The sequence below is a fragment of the Benincasa hispida genome, chromosome 4 (assembly GCF_009727055.1).
Source record: "Benincasa hispida cultivar B227 chromosome 4, ASM972705v1, whole genome shotgun sequence".
NCBI classification, from domain to species: domain Eukaryota; kingdom Viridiplantae; phylum Streptophyta; class Magnoliopsida; order Cucurbitales; family Cucurbitaceae; genus Benincasa; species Benincasa hispida.
Window position 1 is genome coordinate 2,311,913 of NC_052352.1, and position 19,541 is coordinate 2,331,453.

The following is a 19,541-nucleotide window of genomic DNA, read 5'->3' on the forward strand; positions in this document are numbered from 1 at the left end:
TTTTCTATAAATTGGACTTTTCAATTTAGTTAAAAGACTTTTTTGCCCTTTTTTGCAAATTTTTTTTTTTCAAATTTGGGCTGAAAAAAAAAACTATTTTCTTTGAGAAAAATTCATAACCCAACCCAAAGATCCATCTTATTTTCCATCTCTTTTCTCTCTCTCGTTTTCTTCATCCACCAGGTCCCACAATCCAGTTCTAAGTTCAGAGGATAGTAGGCCAACTCTAGTAGTGGTCCGGAAGAGTTCGAGTCGAGATTCAGCGAGGAAAAGCGATTTTCGGGAGCTACAAAGGTTGTATCCTATCCTATTAATTCACTGTTTTTCCACTTCAATTTGCATGCTTATTTCTTTTTGTTTTGGAGCAATTAGAGTGTAATTAGGTTCTAATTCCGCTGCGTATGTCTCGTGTTCCATCACTATTAGCGTCTATCAGTGATAGACTTATATCAATTTCTATTACTGATAAATGTTGATAAACTTCTATTAGCATCTATCTATGATAGACATTGTTATCTAAAAGCAACAAAACTTAAATCTATCCAACTTCATGGGTAAATCAATTTTAACACCAAAATTTAATGAATGTTCAAGAACCAAACAAAATTAACTGAAAACGTCCCAAAATTTTACCCCTAACGACCAAAACTTTGGTGAACTCTAGCGCTAGCAGTGATAAGACAGCGGTGACGAGGATTGGGCTACATGGATCTAAGAGTTAGAGGAAGAGAGAATGAATCGGGTAGAAAGAGAAAAATCGGCTCACTGACAGCAACGTATAACCAAATCTACGATGTAGACTCAATCATCGGTGGATCGACAGTTGGGCATAAATACTGGACGCTAGAGTGCATGGGTTATAGAGAGAGACCAAGATTAGACAAAAGAAGAAGGAAAAAAAAACGAAAAAGGGGGAAGACGGAGAAGGGGAAAGATGATTAAATTATATTATTTTATGTAAATAGTTTTTCTTATTTTTCTATTTTTGAAAATACTCCAAAAAAAACTGTAGTTTTAAAATAAAGTAAGAGACAACATTCTTCCCAATTAAATTTTGTAGAAACTTTTTTTTATTTTAATTGTATGGTAAAAGATTCATTTTAAATCAAATACATTCAAAAATTTTCCAAAACTAAATGGAAAAAAATAAATAACAGACCAAACTCTAGACTAGAATCATCTAATATCCATCTTCACATTTGAGTCCCCACAAAGTCCACCAAAATATAAACTATTTGGATATCTTCAATAATTCAATGAAGAAGTTCTTCGTTTATCTTCATACTTCTCCCTCTAATCTTCCTCTTCTTCTTTGTAATATGAGTCACTTTTCTATTGCATTATTAACTATTGTGCTTCAACATCTTAGATGTTGCTTTTTTTGTATTGTATTTCAGTATTTGTATTCTATTTTGTGCTATTGTTATTAACTTATATGCTAATTTTATCTATATCCTAGATTTTTTTAAAGAAAAAGAAAACATATCTTCAACGTATCAGTATTCTCGTTTTTTAGAAATATATATATTAAAAAAATATATAAAAAAAATGATGCATCCTTAGATATATCCGTATCTTAGTTTTTTTTTAAAATTGAGGAATCACCATATCCGATCGTATCCGTATCGTGAGCCGTAACTGTGCCTGTGCTTCGTAGGTTTGTATACTACTCTATTTTTACAAATAATTTTTTAAATGACCCTAAAATGACATTTGTTTGAGTGTTTCTTTCTTTGTCTTTGTTCAATGTCTTGTTTTTTTAGTGTTTTGTTTTTGTCTTATTTTTAGTTGTGACTATGAGGTCTTCTGTCTTTGTAGCCATAAAACTCACTTTTAGTCTATGAACTTCTGTAAAAATAACAATTTAGTCTATGAATTTTTTATTATAATGATTTAGTTTCTCAACTTTCAATTTTTAACAATTTAGTTCTTAAACTTTACTATATAACAATTTAGTCCTTGTACTTTGAAATTTGTACCCTATTTTAAAAATTAGTGTTAATATTTAATGAGATCTCTTGCATAAATAAACCAATAAACTAATTAAAGACTCGATATTTTTGTAAAATATAAAGTATGCATCATAAAACAATAAAAATGAACATATAATTTTGATAAATTTGTTTACATTGGGGACTAAATTGTTGCAATTTTAAAAGTACAAGAATTAAATTGTTACATACTAAAGTTCATGGATTAAATTGTTACAAAATTAAAAGTATAGAGACTAAATCATTAAAAACAAAAGTTCAAGAACTAAATTGTTGCTTTTAAAATAATTTGGGACAAAATTGATTTTTAACTTAATAATATGAGAAATTATTTTAAAGAATAAAACTACTAAAAATATTCACTTAAATTAAAATAAATATTTTAATTTATTTTTCTATATTTGAAAAGAATCCTAATAATAATAATAAACTTGTTGAGGTCACAAACTACTCACCCATGCTTTGTTTCAAGGAAGTAAATACGAGCGGGAATGCGAGGGAAGAAGATTGAATGAGAAGCACGATCGAGAGAGCAAGAAACAGAGCGACACAAGCAAAAGTCATACATCCTCCTCTTCATGGCATAGTGTTCATACTAACGAAGCAGCCAGTCCCAAGTTCGTCCGTTTTGAGGCAGTAATGTGAACAAACACCACAGTGGCTTGCTTTACTTTTCTTTCCGGCAAGGCAATAGCCCAATTTCATCTCGGAATTTGAAGCATATTAGCATCTCATCACAAACTTTTGGATTTGGGGCAAACGCTACGAACATTACCCTGCATTTGAAAGATAATGGTAGATGGTATTTCTGTCTCGATGTTGCTCCTTGTTCCTGTTTCCTTTCAAAAACTCCACCCGCCTTCACTGGGATTCTTCAATTCTATACAATTTCTTCATCCAGTCAAGAACACAATACCCACTTCTTCTTCGGTCATTTCGCCTGACCCGTCAATGCCCAACTGCAGAAGCGCTTGTTTCAGCTTTATTGATGGCTGTAAACTCTTGCACTTCCATCTCCAATTGCCGGAAAATTCATGCCCGAGTAATCAAATCTTTTCTTTATAGAGAGGGTTTCATTGGGGATCAGCTGGTCACTTGTTATAATAAACTGGGTTATGTTGAAGATGCACAGAAGCTGTTTGATGATATGCCTGTTAAAGATTTGATTTCTTGGAACTCACTGATTTCTGGTTTTTCTTGGTGTCTTGATATTACTCTCGAAGCATTTTATACCATGAAGTTTGAAAGGTCAGTTAAACCCAATGAGATCACAATTCTATCGATGATATCGGCTTGCAATGGAGCTTTGGGTGCAGGGAAATATATTCATGGCTTTGCAATTAAAATTGGTGTTTCTTTCGAAGTTGAGGTCGTTAATTCTCTCATTAACATGTATGGAAAGTCTGAAGATTTAACATCAGCTTGTAGATTATTTGAGGCCATTCCAGACCCAAATACAGTATCTTGGAATTCAATCATTGCTGCCCAAGTTACCAATGGCTGTGCACGAGAAGGAATTGATTGTTTCAATAAGATGAGAAGGTTTGGAATTGAGCCGGATGAAGGAACTATCCTGGCACTGCTTCAAGCTTGCCTACAATTGAGTGTAGGAAAATTGGCTGAAAGCATTCATGGTTTAATCTTCTGCTCTGGTCTAGGCGCAAAAATCACCATAGCAACTGCACTTTTAGATTTGTATGCGAAATTAGGAAGATTAAGTGCTTCATGTGACGTCTTTAGGGAGGTGGGTTGTGCTGACAGAGTTGCTTGGACTGCCATGCTTGCAGGATATGCAGCACATGGATTAGGTAGAGAAGCAATCAAGCTTTTTGAGAGCATGACCAAGAAAGGTTTGGAGCCTGATCATGTGACTTTTATTCATTTGCTTAGCGCATGTAGTCATTCAGGGCTAGTCAGAGAGGGGAAAAGTTACTTCAGTATGATGTCTAAAGTGTATGGAATTGAGCCTAGGATGGATCATTATTCATGTATGGTTGATCTACTTGGTCGCCGCGGACTTTTGAACGATGCTTATGACGTGATACAAAACATGCCTATGGAGCCCAATGCTGGTGTGTGGAGTGCTCTTCTTGGTGCTTGTAGGGTCTATGGTAACATTGAACTTGGTAAGGAAGTTGCAGAGCATTTGATTAATTTGGAACCTTTGGACCCCAGAAACTATATCATGTTATCAAATATGTATTCTGCATCTCGTTCTTGGAAGGATGCTGCCAAAGTTAGGGCCTTGCTAAAGGAGAGAGGTCTGAAAAGAACCCCAGGATGTAGCTCCATTGAATATAGAAACAAGATCCACCGCTTCTTTGTGGGCGATCGTTCTCACTCTGAGACGGGTAAGATCTATTCCAAACTCGAAGAATTGCTTGGAAAAATAAGGCAAGCTGGATATAGTTCCAAAACAGAATATGTTCTGCAAAATGTTGAAGAAGAAGTCAAGGAGGATATGATAAACAAGCACAGCGAGAAGTTAGCCATTGCTTTCGGGATTTTGGTGAGTAAAGAAGGTGCACCTTTAATCATCACAAAGAATATCAGAATTTGTGGAGATTGTCATACCACTGCAAAGCTCATATCATTGATTGAGAAGCGTACCATTATTATCCGAGATCCAAAACGCTTTCATCATTTCTCTGATGGATTGTGTTCTTGTGCAGATTACTGGTAAGTACTTGTTGTGCTTCATAATGGTGCTAATGCTTGTTTGTGCCTTATACATATAGCTAAGCTACGTTCATCAATAACTTTATCATTTGTTGCGCTAAATTAACCCTGTTTTCGATCTGCGGTATGATAGATTGATTTAGACTTTTCTTATATTGTTCATTATGTCATAAAAAATAAGTATGATCATGTATTGATTTAGGCTTCTCTTATAGTCCATAGCACGAGTGTGTGCTGGGTACCGTCAAGAGTCAATGTCCACATATTTCCATACCAATATAATATTTTGTGTATTTTACGTAAGTTCTGATGACTTTGCTTTTCATTTCACCCAAAATGCTTCTTACCAATAGAGATTATTGTCTTCACTTGTATATAGTATACTCGTAATCTTTTTCTTCTCTAACCAACATGAGATTTTAGTTCTATCTCCAATAGATTCCAAGTCAAAATGGATTGACATGAGTTAAGTTTGTCATATTATATCATCAACTCTCACAGTTTAAAACTTGAGTTAACTTGAAAAAATTATAATTATGGATTTCAAAATTCACTGTGGACCATCCTTCAACCTAGGGTGTAATAGGTATAATTTTCTGTTAAAGCTTTAATGTGTTAGGTACCCATAAAACCCTGTCTGTTGGTGAATGGAAAAAAAGAGAGAAGCAAGATTTTCCTAGATGTTTCCTTGGTAAAATGCCTCTCAAAATGATTTAAACCCCAGCTATCTTTCTTGTAATTTATTGTAGTTTATTTAGTTCCTACCATTTTTATTACTAAAATACAAACACTAGCTTCTCAAATTCTATTTTTATAATTGAATCAATTTAGACCATCTATTAGAAATTCGTTTCAAAATTGTTAATGCACAGCTTCTATACATGCATAAGATTTTTTTAAGAATTAATGTGGATTAGAGAGAAATGCATTAGTCAAATAGATAGTACCAGTTTTTTCATTAAAACGTTTTTTCATATGGTCGTCTTCCTCTATTTTTCTTTACTTATTTATAAAGCATGTGACCATTTTTGTTGCTACTTTAGTGAAATTTTTGGAGAAGTCATAATTTTATTTAGGTGATTTTAAGTTGAATTGAAATGGAATTAAGTGAAAATAGTTCTAAAATCATTAACAATTTGGCAAAATTGATTAATTAATGAAAGTTGAAGATTTAAATTGATATAAATATTAATTTGATGTTTTAATGCATACAAATATAAAAGCTTAGATATATAAATAGATTTTGTTCTTACATATACAGCATGTAGAAATAAAATAATTGCCCATGAAATGTGAATATGTTTCTTAAAGGAAAATTTTTATATAGTCTAGTAAGAAGAACTAATTAAGGAAGTAAAAATGATATTTTAATCCAAAAAAGAAAAGGAAAGGAAAAAAACAATTGTTCAATGAACTATTCCAATAACATGAGCTGCTGATGTAGTGTTCAAGATTAATCTTAATCTCTTGCGAGTCAAATGATGGTGGAAACTCACTTTATTATGATACTTGTCTTCACACACTCTAATATTTAAGTTAATATTAAGTTGAATTGGTGTCAATATGAATTTGGGTAGGGTAGTATACTTTGTGAAGGAAAGGTCTTGGCCTCTATAGAAGAGAGTACGTGTCAAATCCTTTCAACTATGTTTGATGATTTGTATTTAACGTAATAGAAGAGATTACACATCGGCATTGTCTCTATAGTTAAGCTGTCCGAGCTCATCCCTGGTCAATGTTAACCTTAGTGTGGTTCGAGCTGGGGGCTTGAACACATACATGTGGTTTGGGTCACACGACCAGTGTTGATTTATTCCATAACAATGATGATATATTGTTACTGAATTTTAAATTGAACCATGTAACCCTGCATTTAGCCACTAGAACCAGTGCATATGGGCGATTCTTTTTACCATGTGATGACAAACTCTGTTTCTATCTAATTACCACACCCAACCGATTGCACTCCACAAAACACACACATTAATTCCATCCCACTTCTTATCAAAACAACAGGCAAGGAAAAGAGAGTTTAAAAAAATAATGTTTTACCGGCCCTTAAAAATTTTACACACGGCTGGAAGGATAAACATCCGATGATGAACAGAGCCCCTGACTTGTCGGATAAACCTCCACCGAACCCATTTCAATCGATCCGACCCATAAAAAGGAACATCCTTTAGAATATTCCTCTGCCATGTCCCCTCTGACCCCATCTCTTCTTTCTCCATTTTAAACCCTCAAAAACCCACAACGCTTCTGCCTGGAACTTTTCATTATGAACTACTCTTCTTCTCCTCCTCTCTCCGACCAACTTCACCTCCTTGAGAAAGTCGAGGTTTTTAAACTCCATGGACGTGATAAAGCTCGCCGGAATGTCCTCCTTATTGTCGGAAAATACTTTCCAGGTATTGAAATTAAATTATCCTTCTTGTTCTTCAAAAACAGTGTGTGTGTGTGTGTTGATTCATCTCTGTTTTGGTTTCAGCTCGGTTTGTGAGCAGCCAGGCTGTGAATGTCTATTTAAAGGACAAGATTTTCCCCTTCCTCAAAGATGATGGGCCTTTCACGGTGGTGTACATTCACACTGATGTTCATTGGACAGAGAATTTCCCTGGAATCTCAAATCTCAAGGCAATCTATGAGGCTATTCCAATCACCATTAAGAAAAACATTGAAGCTGTTTATTTTCTCCACCCCGGCTTGCAGGCCCGTATGTTTTTCGCTACCGTCGGTCGCCTCATGCTCGACGCCGAGTAAACATTCTTCCTCCCTATAATTGGAACATCCCATCGCATATAAAGGCAAAAAGATCAAATCTTTATGGTGGGTTCTTGAATTTTTTGACTTGCAGGTTGTACAACAAGGTGAAATATGTGAAAAGAGTGGAGTTTCTTTGGGAATATGTTAGAAGGAAAGAGATGGAGTTACCACAGTTTGTGTATGATCATGATGAGAAATTGGAGTTTTGTCCAGTGATGGACTCTGATTTAGAGAATGATTATCTCAGGCTCTTCTCCCCCTCGCCATCTGTGGATGCTGCGGTTTCTACATACTCCATGAGGTGTTTTGCTTGATGAAATGAAGACTCAAAGATGGGGTTGGGACACAGAGGTCTTTTTGGGTTTTGTTGTAGGAGTTTTTTGGTTAGTAGTGGCAGAAAATATTGCAAATGTTGTAGATTTTCTGCAGGCAAAGTTAAAAGGTTTATGAGCTTTCCTTGTGAAGAAAGTAACAGTCAATACTTTACAGGAGAAGCAGTGAATAGGGTTAAATGAAGTTGCTCTGTAATAAAATATATGTTCATGTCAGATCTCTAAATGACAAGAATTCAGACTTTGTAATGGGTTGAGGAGGAGGGAACATGCTGGGATATCAGATACTTTGTTTGTTTCAGGGCTGGTTGTGCTTTTGCTTTGGCTATATCTGATGCAAGATGACCCAAAATAAATAAATAAAATATATATGCCACATAATAAGAAATGCTAGTTGACACAATAATGGAAGGACTGCATTGAACTATAATTTAAATAAAGGACTACATTGAATCGAATACATTATTGAATGTACGTAATAAATATATTGAACTTGTAATTTAAACTCTCATTGAATCACCTATTCTAAAAATAACTAGCTTGAAAATTTTGGACAGGACATGTTTCTTCCAAAATGCATGTGGCAAAATGTTAGCAAAAACATTGTTTCCTTAGAATCGAGGGGAACAGATTAGGAAATACTTCACGGATTCTCAGCCAGAAGTCCATGATAATATGATCTTTATCTAACTTGGCAACAGGTGAACCAAATACGGTAAGTGGGAAGGAGATGAGATAGATCAAATCATACATACCTATTATTGAATTGGTAATCTTATATGTAAAATGTCATAGAATCGATATCTTCGGGCGATTCATAACATTCATCCTTCATATGTTTTCTCAACATTCTTAACTCTGAACGTATGTAGACAATTTGTGGATGTATTTGGTCACCAACTACAAACACATGAACCTGACTTTTCAATTCAATCCAACTACAACCTGGTTCCTTATTCACCCCTCGAAGTTTCATCACCCTTCTCACCCGTTCGACATCATCAGACCTTCCCAGTGCAACATAAATGCTAGACAATAATACATAAGCAGATGATTCTTCTGAACCTAACTCCATTAGTTTCTCCCCTGCATATGCTCCCAATTCGTAATTACGATAGTTTCGACAGGCTCCTAATAAGATACGCCATAAACACATACCATGATCAATAGTGGCAGATTCTATGAACTCTTTGGCTTCCTCTAGCTTACCTGCACGACTCAAAATATCTACCATGCAAGCATAATGCTCTACTCTTGGAACAATGCCAAACTCATCGAGCATCATCTTGAAATAGATCTTACCTCTTTCCACCAATCCCATGTGGCTGCACGCAGAAAGAACATTCACAAAAGTAACATAATCGGGTTTTGTAGTGCCTTGCCGCATCTCTTCAAAGAGTTCAAGAGCTTTCAAACCCTCGCCATTTTGAGAAAGACCGGATATCATCGCATTCCATGACACAATATCTCGAGTAGGCATCCTCCTAAATACCAGGTTCCCGTCTTCTAAACTACCACACTTTGCATACATGGTAGAAAGAGCACTACCTATTGGAACTTCAAGATTGAATCCATATTTAATTGTCCGGGCATGGATTTGCTTACCTTGTTCTAAAGCAGCAAGGCTTGAACATGCTCTCAAGACACTAGCCATGGTAAGCTCATTGGGCAGAATCCCTTCCATCTGCATTCTACAGTATAGAGTCAGAGCAGTTTCATTTTCACCATTTTGAGCATATCCTCCGATCATGGAAGTCCACAAAACAATATCCGGTTCTTTTAAATAATCAAACCCCTTTCGGGCATCAACTAGGCTTCCACATTTTGCATACATATCAACCAAAGCTGTCATGATATATATCTGAGATTCATATCCCACCTTCAAGGAATATCCATGCATTTGTTTCCCCTCTTTCAGAGCACCAATGTCACTACAAGCATTGATCACCCCAACAAAAGTAAACTCACTAGGCTTATTCCCATTAAAATGCATATAAGAAAACAACTTTAAAGCCTCGTGCGAGTCCCCAGCTTGTGCATAGCCAGTTATCATAGCTGACCATGTAATAGAGTTCTTATCACCAGACAACTCAAATGTTTTAAGCGCATCATCTAAACATCCACATTTACAATACATCGTAACAAGAGCATTCCCTACAGAAACAATTGATAACAACCCACTTTTAAGGGCAAGACAATGAATTTGCTTACCATAGTGAACAAGTTCAGGAACCGTCAATGCACTAAGCACACCGGTATAGGTAAACTCATTATGGATCCCCTCTTCACGACGCATCAATAAAAACAGCTCCCAAGCCTCAAAAGCCATCCTTTCCATCGCATACCCTGAAATCATAGTAGCCCAAGAAACAGAATTCCTTTCAGGAATTCTGTCGAACACCTTACGAGCCTCCAGCAGACACCCAATTTTGCAATACATATTGAGAAGCGAACTGCCAACAAAAACATCATAAAAGCTAGAAGTTTTGATCGCAAGCGCATGGGCCTGTAGACCACCGAAAGTTTCGAGTGAAGTTGAAGCAGCAGTGAAAACCCCAGCAAAAGTATGGGCATTGGGCAGAGTGTTCTCCGTTCTCATTCTCTGAAAAAGCTCCATCACAAACGAAGAACAAACGGGACCCTGTTGAGAGTGGCCATTGATGAGGCAATTCCATGAGACGACGTCTTTGTTGCTTATACTCTCAAAGACGAGCTTGGCCTTAACAAGGCATCCGCATTTTGCATACAAGTTAACAAGACTGTTGGTTAAGTAAACTGAAGAGAACGAACCAGTTCTGAGGAGTTGAGCGTGAATGGCTTTGCCCTTCTGAAGATCTTTCTGATGGGTACACCGCAAGAACAAATTGAAGAAGGAGCGATGCTGAGGAAGAAGATTCATCAACTCTGCTTCGATTCCAAATGAGGCGCGGCGCAACCAATTCCATTGCCATTTGATATTGGGCCGGTCCATCTTTGGTCCACTTTACTTTTAGCCCAATACAGTTATTGGGTCGACCTACAACTCCTGCCAACAATGCTCGAGGTTAAAATATGGAATTATTATAGACTCGGACCATTTTCAGAACTTATTTTCATAAATGTTCAAACTTTTTTAAATTTTCGTATATAAGATTTAATAAATTTTTTGGACTAAAATATCCATGATTGTGGTAGGTGGCTGGAGAGAAAGTGGTATTGGAAAAAAAATCATATTTACGAAACACCTTTAATGTAGGAGAGAAAAAATATATTTATTTGTTGAGATTTTATTCATTTTGTTTAATTGGGGAGAGAAAATGTATTCAATAAAATTTTATTTTTTATTTACGTTGATTTAATGTATCAACTTATTAGTTTATTTTGCGAATTTATGGTTATTTTAAATATATCTTAGAACATTATTTGAAAATATTCTAATCAATATATAAAATATACCATCATAAACCAATATATCAAATTTATCATGATATGTAAACCACGTATTGGCTTAATATTCGACATAAATCAAAATATTATATCATAAATTTCATTTACTTCAAAGTATATATATCATATATACCATTTATATAGTTAAAAACTTCAACAAATCAAAATGTATATATATCATAATACATGTAGTCTAAATAATAATAAAAAAATAACTCTCATTTGTATCAAATAAACNATGTATATATCACAGGCTATATCGAATATGTATATCACAGTATGTATGTCTCTATATATAGAGAAAGATACGTATTGTTATATATATATATAGGTTTTAAGTGAGAAATTGAAGAATATAGAAAGTTGTGAGTATTTAAAAAATATTATGATTTAATATATTTTTTCTAAAAAACAGACGCCTCATTTAAAATTCTTTTCCTCTTTTCTATTTTAAAAAACATATAATTAATTTATTGTTTGGACTAAATGGTAATTTGATCCTAATTTTATTCTAATTTTTTAAGAAAGTTAGATATTCTTGTAAATAAGAAAAAAATTGAATATTAATGAAATATAGGTCCTTATTAAAATATATAGAAAGCCATTAAAATATTTGGGGTTTCTATGTAGAAGCCCAAAGTAAGGCCCTATATTTCATATAAATGTCTTAAAACTTGATTTTTTTTTTTTTCTAAGATGACCTTTAGTGTTAATTTTGGACAATTATATCACTTTTTATTTATTTATGATTTTTAAATATATTTCCCTATTTATGAAGTTACATTAACGGTGGAGAGAGAAAATGCATTCATTATAGAGAGAAAAAATACATTTAATATATTTTTTTCTATTTTCAATTGGAGGGAGAAAATACGTTTAATATGATTTTATTTTTCATTTCACAACAACTTGTTAGTTTACAACATCTTCTTTGTTTTCATGTAATATATTCCATTGTTTATTTGGTATATATATCTTATATTATATTGTTTATTTGGTATATATATCCTAAGTATTCTAATATGTATGTACTTCTAATGAAGTATCACTTTACCTATAATATATTCCCTCGATGTTATAGTTAATATACCTTAGAATATTGTCTTAGATGTTTACAAATATTCTAACCACTTTTCAACCATTTCACACCAGCTTATTGGTTTTCGCCTCATTTGTTTTTATGTAATATATTTCATTGTTTATTTGGTGTATATATTCTATATTCCATTGTTTGTTTATTTGGTATATATATCTCAAGTATTCTAATATGTATATAATTTTAATTAGATATCACTCGTACCTGCAATATATTCCACCGATGTTATGATATGTATGTCAATATACCTTGGATGTTTGCAAATATTCTAACCACTTATCAGTATATATCGAAAAATCACTTAATATATCGTCGTCGACCGTCATCATCTAGAATACCACACCGTCAATTCGTCCATGCTTCCCCACGCCAAATCTCCTAACCTCACACCAGAAAAATCACTCCGCACCAAAAGATTCGCACCGTGCCAGACGATTCGCACCACATCACTCGTCTCCCGCCACAATTACCATTTAGACCCCCAACCAACAATTAATAATCCTATAATTAATTATTAGTTGGGGTCTAAATGGTAATGTGCTCTTTTTTTTTTTTTTCTTTTTTTTTGTAATTTTTTAAGGAAGCTAGACATTCTTGTAATAAAGAAAAACTTAAACATTTATGAAATATATGACATTTCTTTACGCCTTCTATGTAGAAACCCCTAAAATATAAATTTGGAAAAATTATCTTTTTAGTCCCCAAGTTTCGAAGACTATGTACATTTGGTCATTGAGTTTTAAAAATGTACCTTTTTAGTCCCCAAATTTATAAAAATAGGTTTACTTGGTCCCTGAATTTTCAATACCTTTTTAGTCCCTATGTTTATAAAAATAGGTTTAAAAGGTCGTTGAAGTTTTTTTTTAATAATTATATGATATCTAAAATTAGAAAAAAAATAGTTTTAGAGAGGATGTGATTTTTAAAAAGTATTCTTCTAATTTAAAATGTAATATAATTATTCAAAACAATAGTATAAAGTTATTTGATGGACTTTTTAAACCTATTTTTAAAAATTCAAGGACTAAAAAGGTACATTTTGAAAACTCAGTGACCTAATTGGTCTATTCTAATAAACCCGGGGACTAAAAGTTACATTTTTAAAGTTCAGAGACTAAACACACATTCTTCAAGACTTAAGGATTAAAAAGGTAATTTTGTCTAGAACTTTAGTCTATATACTTTCAAATATTCAATTTTAATCTATATATTTTTAAATTTTTAATAAATTTTAATTTTAGTCCATCAAAATTTTTTTAGATATCAATTAAATAGTAATAATAATTAAGAAATACAAATACGTGAACTACATTTAGAATTATTTTTAACTATAGCAAAAGTTACTTTTCAATGGTTAAATGCACATATGTTTATGCCATGCTATAATTTCAAAACATTTTTAAAAAATGGTATAAAGTAGTCAGAAACACTTCAATTTAAAAGAAATGTTTTGATCCAAGTATTTTCTTTTCCTAATTATCATGACATACACGACACACTTTTCTTTTTTCCTAATTATTCTAGGCACATTCTCTTTATGAGATTAATAGTTTTTGCAATAATTTTTTCTTCTTCTTTTTACTGTTGAATTTTGCAAAATCAAAAGATGAACAGTAAAAAGGAAAAAGGAATTTTTTTTTTTTTTTTTTAATGATGATAAAATTCACCATCAATTAGAGAGATCAAGAACCCCATACTAGGAAAGAAAGGTTTTGTCTTGTTCTATATTTTCCATTACATAAAGAAGATTCCATCTTTGTCAAATTAGGTGTTGACAATACATTTCTCTCAATGGTGAGTTGAGTTAAAAGGTAAAAGAGCATGTTTAATTATATATGGCCCAACATATCCCAAGTTAAAAACATCCTTCTAGGCAAACTAAGCTTGTAAAAGTCCATCATCTTAATTAACCATATATTTTGAGCTTTGGTATTGAAAACATATAATATTCTTTATGCATAGAAGTTTAATTTGTTAACATTGTCAAATCATATATATGTACACTTTTAGATTATATAGTTTTACTTCTAATGAATTTAAGCTATTACTTAGTTCCATGCATAATTTAAATATGTAAGAAATTTGTTCTTGAAGATCTAGGAATGGGTGAAAGCCGGTTTAGTTCATTGATTATTGGTATGCACTGCCTCTCTTGAAGTTGGAGGTTCAATACGACATCCTTGTAATTGTTGTAAAAAAAAAAAAAAAAAAAACTAGAGTTCTCCTTTGTTTTGTTTTGGTTTTTTTTTTCCACATTAGATAAACATGGAGTTCCATTTATCTCAAAACTAATGAGTAACTATTATTTGATTTTTGGAATTTAAAAAATCAAGCCTATAAACACTTCTTCAATCTCTAAATTTGTTGTTTAGTTATATACTTTTTACCAATATTTTAAAAAATCAAGTCAAGTTTTGAAAACTAAAAAAAAATAGCTTTGCTTTTGAAATTTGGCTAAGAATTAAGCTCGTTTAGTCAAGAAAATGAAAATCATTGTAAGAAATGAAAAAGAAATGGATTTTATTTTTTAAAACAAAAAAGCAAAAAACTAAAGGGTCATCTCAACACCAACTAGAAGTTGGTGGGATGGGTTATTACGGTCTATTCCATGTTAAAACTATTTATAACCTATAATTAAGTATAGTAAATATTATTCAAAATCTCTCTTTGCTATAGTATTTATTATCTTTTACTCATTCTCTCTTTTCTTCTTTGCTACAGTATTTAATATTTCTTATCCAAACACAAACTATTATAACTCAGACTAAAATAGTCTGCACCCCAAACACTAATTATTATAACCTATTGACTATTATAATTCATGGACTATAATAACCAACTTAACACCCCAAAGACTCCCTAGATGATTATCAAATGTAGCTTAAATACATCGGTGACTGGTATATTTTGACATCTATTCTTCTATTTTATATTATTTTGAGCATGAACTCCCTTACACTACACCTAACCCCTTGTACCTAATTTTAGTAGGTCTCATCCCCTTATTTTAGGAAATCTAGATTACTATATTTTTGACTCATATCTAATTTTGCTATGTTTCTTAGTCTATGCTAGAGCTAGCTTTCTCCATGTCCCAAGACTCTTGGTCATTAGTTTATTCATTAAGTTATATAAGAACAACTCCACACCTTTTCTTCTCTTTCCTCTCAAACTTTTTCTCTCTAAAGACTCAAATCTTCTATTGGTCACACACACAACTCTCTCTCTATTTATTTTCAGCCATGTGGAATTCATCAAAGACTAACAAAAAATAGAAACTTTTTTTTTTAAATGGAAATTAAAGTGGCAGACAATGAATATAATTCTATCTAGTAGTGGGTAAGTAGACATTTTCCCAACCAAAAAAGTACCAAGTTTCTCTTCCAACCACTCTTCTATTAGAATTTTTCCCTTATTCAAGATTGTTCAAACATAACAAATCCATCTACAAATCTGTGTCATTCCCAAGTTCCTAGCTAGCTTTGAAGAGCCTAAAAGACACATCCCATCAATTTTTGTGGCCTAACTTTGTGAGATGAGCATTTTGATCTCTAACCAAAATAAAAGAACTAGACCATATTAGAAATAATTTGTCAACCTAAACATATTTAGTTAAATTGGTTAAGATATTATACATTGGTGTGGGTATCTCTCTCTGGGCCCTCTTCACTTTCTTGACCCACTCTTCGAGTTCGGACACAATCGTTAGAGTTAGAACTAGAATCGACCTATAAGAGCACTCACATCAGTGTAGTGTCAAGTTGAATACATTTTGATGTCTAGTACAGGGAGTATTCAGTTCAGCTAATCACAGAGAGAATTTTTTTTATTCAAGATGATAGTTTACAGTTATCTATAAAGTCCATCCTCTGACTCTCACTTAGGACATGTGCAACGTCGGTAGTGTCAAAATAAGTGTAGCCCTCAAATTAGTTATTGGTACCAGTGCAGAGTCAACTCAACCATTTCCCTTTTGGTGAAATGGAATGAGCTGGGTCGGATTTTGACTTTTCCATTTGAGACGTACGAACATCATGCTTTTTGCAAGATGCCTATGGACTTGAGCCCGTTTGTGGGTTAGGCCTTGCCTTTTAAACAACACTCTCAATAATATATACACTATCGATTAAGGGATAAGAAGTTAAAAATTTTCAATCTCAGTTGTTCAAGTCAATCGTAACAATAATAATAATAAAATTTATTATTATTATTATAATGAAGATCATTTTAACCACACATTGGCAGGGGTAATAATTATATAATGGGGTGAAATGAATCAATTGATTTCTCACCTTGTTTGGTAAATGTCACATATATATTTTTTGTATAAGATTTTTGAAATATAAAAGAAATGAAAGTGTGAGAGACAGCAAGTCACATGGCATTAGAAAGTGGAGGGGAAAAAAAAAACAAAAGAATCTCTATCTCACATCGATCACAATCATAAAACCCATAGTCATATTTCTCATCATTCATGTTTTGAAGCTCTAAAAGCAAAAATATATATATATATACATATACACAACTATTCCCCTCCAAAATCTCTAATCTTTGTATATAATATGCTTTTAATGTCGCGTGACAACAATAATTTAAACTTTGGAAAAGCAATAATCCCTTTTCCCATATATATTCTTGATAATCTTCTTATTCTCTTTTACTCTTTTTTTTTTTTTTTTTGGTTAGTAATTCCAAAACTCCAATCATTATATATTCTCTTTAGCTTGACCTAAAGTTGTTCCTCCAAAGAAGTTAATTTGTTGCTTTCTGTCTCTTTCTGAGATGGGTGTTGAGAGTCAGCTCATTATTTCTATTAATATCTCTTTTTTATTGAAAATATACAAAGCCATAAAAAGGTTCCCTTTTATAAATTCTACGTTATAATACCATTTTAGCCTTGTCCTTTGGGATGAGTTGAATTTTAACCTTCGTACTTTTGATAAATCCCAAATTTAGTTCAAAATTTGTTATTTGATTTTTTCAAAAAAAAAAAATTATTGTCTATTAAAAATTTCGCTATAGATTTTGAAAACATAATTATAAAAATAATTATTATCATTATTTAATCAATTTCAATAAAAAAATAATTTTGAAACCTAAATTTAAGAATTATTGAAAATAGAATAACTAAAATTGAGTATTTGAAAATTTAAAGACTAAAATTAAACAAACCTCAAAACAAGAATTAAGATCCATGAATAAAGGTGAGATTTTTTCTAATCGTATGTATGTATATTGGACCTTTCGAGGCAATTATAGATCCTAGGAAAATGCAATTTTTGTTTTTCTTCTAAACGAATTCCGGCCATTTCCGACACATTACGTCAGGAGTCCATTGATGAGACGGGGCTGGGGAAAGCTTGAACCCAATTCCTGATAGTGAATATCGAAATGAGATTTCAATCATATGAATATATTGATAACATATTGACATCAAAAAATATATTTGTTGAAAAAAAATTATAAAAACTATTTAGATTAATATTTAAGTTATTTTTACTCTCATACTAGATTATTAGATGTACTATTAAGTATTTTTATTCATATCAAACTAAATAGATAACATTTCTTTTATGTTTTACGACCATTTAGAGAAGATATCAAAGATATATCAATGAATCATTAAAGCGACGGGTATATTTGTTAGAGATTATGTGGTTGGCAATATTTGTTTAGGTGTCACATATTTTATCTGAGATGTCTCAACATTGGAAGTTTTCTGGCAAAGGAATGTTTTTCCAAAAATGTTGATTATGCAAAATACTTTTGTTCTTCAACAATATTATTTGCTAAAGAACTAAAATATTGATAGTGAATATCGGAATGAGATTTCAATCATATGAATATATTGATAACATATTGACATCAAAAAATATATTTGTCAAAAACAAGAACTAAAATATTGATAGTGATTATCAAAACGAGATTTCAATCATATGAATATATTGATAACGTATCGATATCAAAAGATATATTTGTCAAAAAAATTATAAAAACTATTTAGATTAATATTTAAGTTGTTTTTACTCCCATACTAGGTTATTAGATATGTTATTAAGTATTTTTATTCATATCAAACTAAATAGATAATATTTCTTTTATATTTTACGAGCATTTATAGAAGATATCAAAGATATATCAATAGATCATTAAAACGATGGGTATATTTGTTAGAGATTATGTGGTTGACAATATTTGTTTAGTGTCACATATGTTATATGAGATGTCTTAGTATTGGAGGTTTTCTGGCAAAGGGTTGTTTTTCTGGAAATGCTGATTATGCAAAATACTTTTGTTCTTCAGCAATATTATTTGTTGAAGAACTAAAATATTGATAGTGAATATCGAAACGAGATTTCATATATTGATAACATATCGACATCAAAAAAAATATATTTGTCAAAACAAGAACTAAAATATTGATAATGAATATTGAAACGAGATTTCAACCATATGAATATATTGATAACTTATCGACATCAAAAAAATATATTTTTGTAAAAAAAAATTATAAAAACTATTTAGATTAATATTTAAGTTGTTTTTACTTCCATACTAGGTTATTGGATATACTATTAAGTAATTTTATTCATATCAAACTAAATAGATAACATTTCTTTTATGTTTTACGATCATTTATAGAAGATATCAAAGATATATCAATGGATCATTAAAGCGACGGGTATATTTGTTAGAGATTATGTGGTTGACAATATTTGTTTAAGTGTCACATATTTTATCTAAGATGTCTAGCATTGGAGGTTTTCTGGCAAAGGGATGTTTTTCTGGAAATGTTAATTATACAAAATACTTTTGTTCTTCAGCAATATTATTTGTCGATCACTTTCCTTTTTTTGTGTGTGGTTACTTTGGAAGTTAGGAGTCTCATTACTCAATGAGAACTTGAGTCTTGCAGAGAGGGAGTCTCGGTCTTAGGGGGGAGCCTAAGACATTCTTCACTAATACCATAACTTAAGGGGAGTCTGAATTACTGTGAGAGGGAGTCTAGGTGAACGGTTGGAGTGATTAAGCTGTTTGGGAGTTACTGTAGTTATGTAACCATTAAAATAAGTATTATGTTGTAATTGTTTATCATTAATATTAGTAAAGTTATCTTTTCTGATCAAATTGCTCCTCATATGTAGGTGTTCTTCATCGAATTGGGTTACAAAATTTTTATGTTCTTTTATATGTTTTTATTTCTAGTAATTACTCTATGGAATGTTGTAATATCGTCTGTAACATTGTTAACGT

At 32.1% G+C, this 19,541-nt stretch overlaps 3 protein-coding genes across 4 annotated transcripts; 2 read left to right on the plus strand and 1 right to left on the minus strand.

The window, feature by feature from the left end:
* Positions 1-2,430: 2,430 nt before the first annotated feature.
* On the plus strand, positions 2,431-8,066 carry LOC120075443 (pentatricopeptide repeat-containing protein At5g40410, mitochondrial). Its single transcript, XM_039028841.1, has 3 exons — positions 2,431-7,078; positions 7,159-7,426; positions 7,525-8,066. The coding sequence occupies exon 1, from the start codon at positions 2,791-2,793 to the stop codon at positions 4,672-4,674; it is 1,884 nt and encodes a 627-aa protein (XP_038884769.1). The 5' UTR covers positions 2,431-2,790; the 3' UTR covers positions 4,675-7,078; positions 7,159-7,426; positions 7,525-8,066.
* Positions 6,949-7,747, plus strand: LOC120075471 (ganglioside-induced differentiation-associated protein 2-like). The gene is made up of 3 exons (XM_039028887.1): positions 6,949-7,078; positions 7,159-7,426; positions 7,525-7,747. The coding sequence occupies exons 1-3, from the start codon at positions 6,949-6,951 to the stop codon at positions 7,745-7,747; spliced, it is 621 nt and encodes a 206-aa protein (XP_038884815.1).
* On the minus strand, positions 7,721-10,673 carry LOC120075442 (pentatricopeptide repeat-containing protein At2g33680). 2 transcript variants are annotated; one of them, XM_039028840.1, is made up of 2 exons: positions 8,521-10,673; positions 7,721-7,856 (listed from the first exon to the last, which is right to left on the minus strand). In XM_039028840.1, exon 1 carries the CDS (start codon positions 10,662-10,664, stop codon positions 8,541-8,543), a length of 2,124 nt encoding a protein of 707 aa, XP_038884768.1. In that variant the 5' UTR covers positions 10,665-10,673; the 3' UTR covers positions 7,721-7,856; positions 8,521-8,540. The 2 variants fall into 2 exon arrangements, with proteins under 2 accessions (XP_038884768.1, XP_038884767.1); XM_039028839.1 differs by having other exon boundaries at positions 7,824-8,096.
* Positions 10,674-19,541: the final 8,868 nt, after the last annotated feature.

Excerpts from the sequence above, each read along its gene's own strand:
- LOC120075443 (XM_039028841.1), top strand. The coding sequence starts at position 2,791 with ATGGTATTTCTGTCTCGATGTTGCTCCTTGTTCCTGTTTCCTTTCAAA.
- LOC120075471 (XM_039028887.1), top strand. The coding sequence starts at position 6,949 with ATGAACTACTCTTCTTCTCCTCCTCTCTCCGACCAACTTCACCTCCTT. Across the intron at positions 7,079-7,158 it reads TGTCGGAAAATACTTTCCAG|CTCGGTTTGTGAGCAGCCAG; the intron begins GTATTGAAATTA and ends TTTTGGTTTCAG. Across the intron at positions 7,427-7,524 it reads CGCCTCATGCTCGACGCCGA|GTTGTACAACAAGGTGAAAT; the intron begins GTAAACATTCTT and ends TTTGACTTGCAG.
- LOC120075442 (XM_039028840.1), bottom strand. The coding sequence starts at position 10,664 with ATGAATCTTCTTCCTCAGCATCGCTCCTTCTTCAATTTGTTCTTGCGG.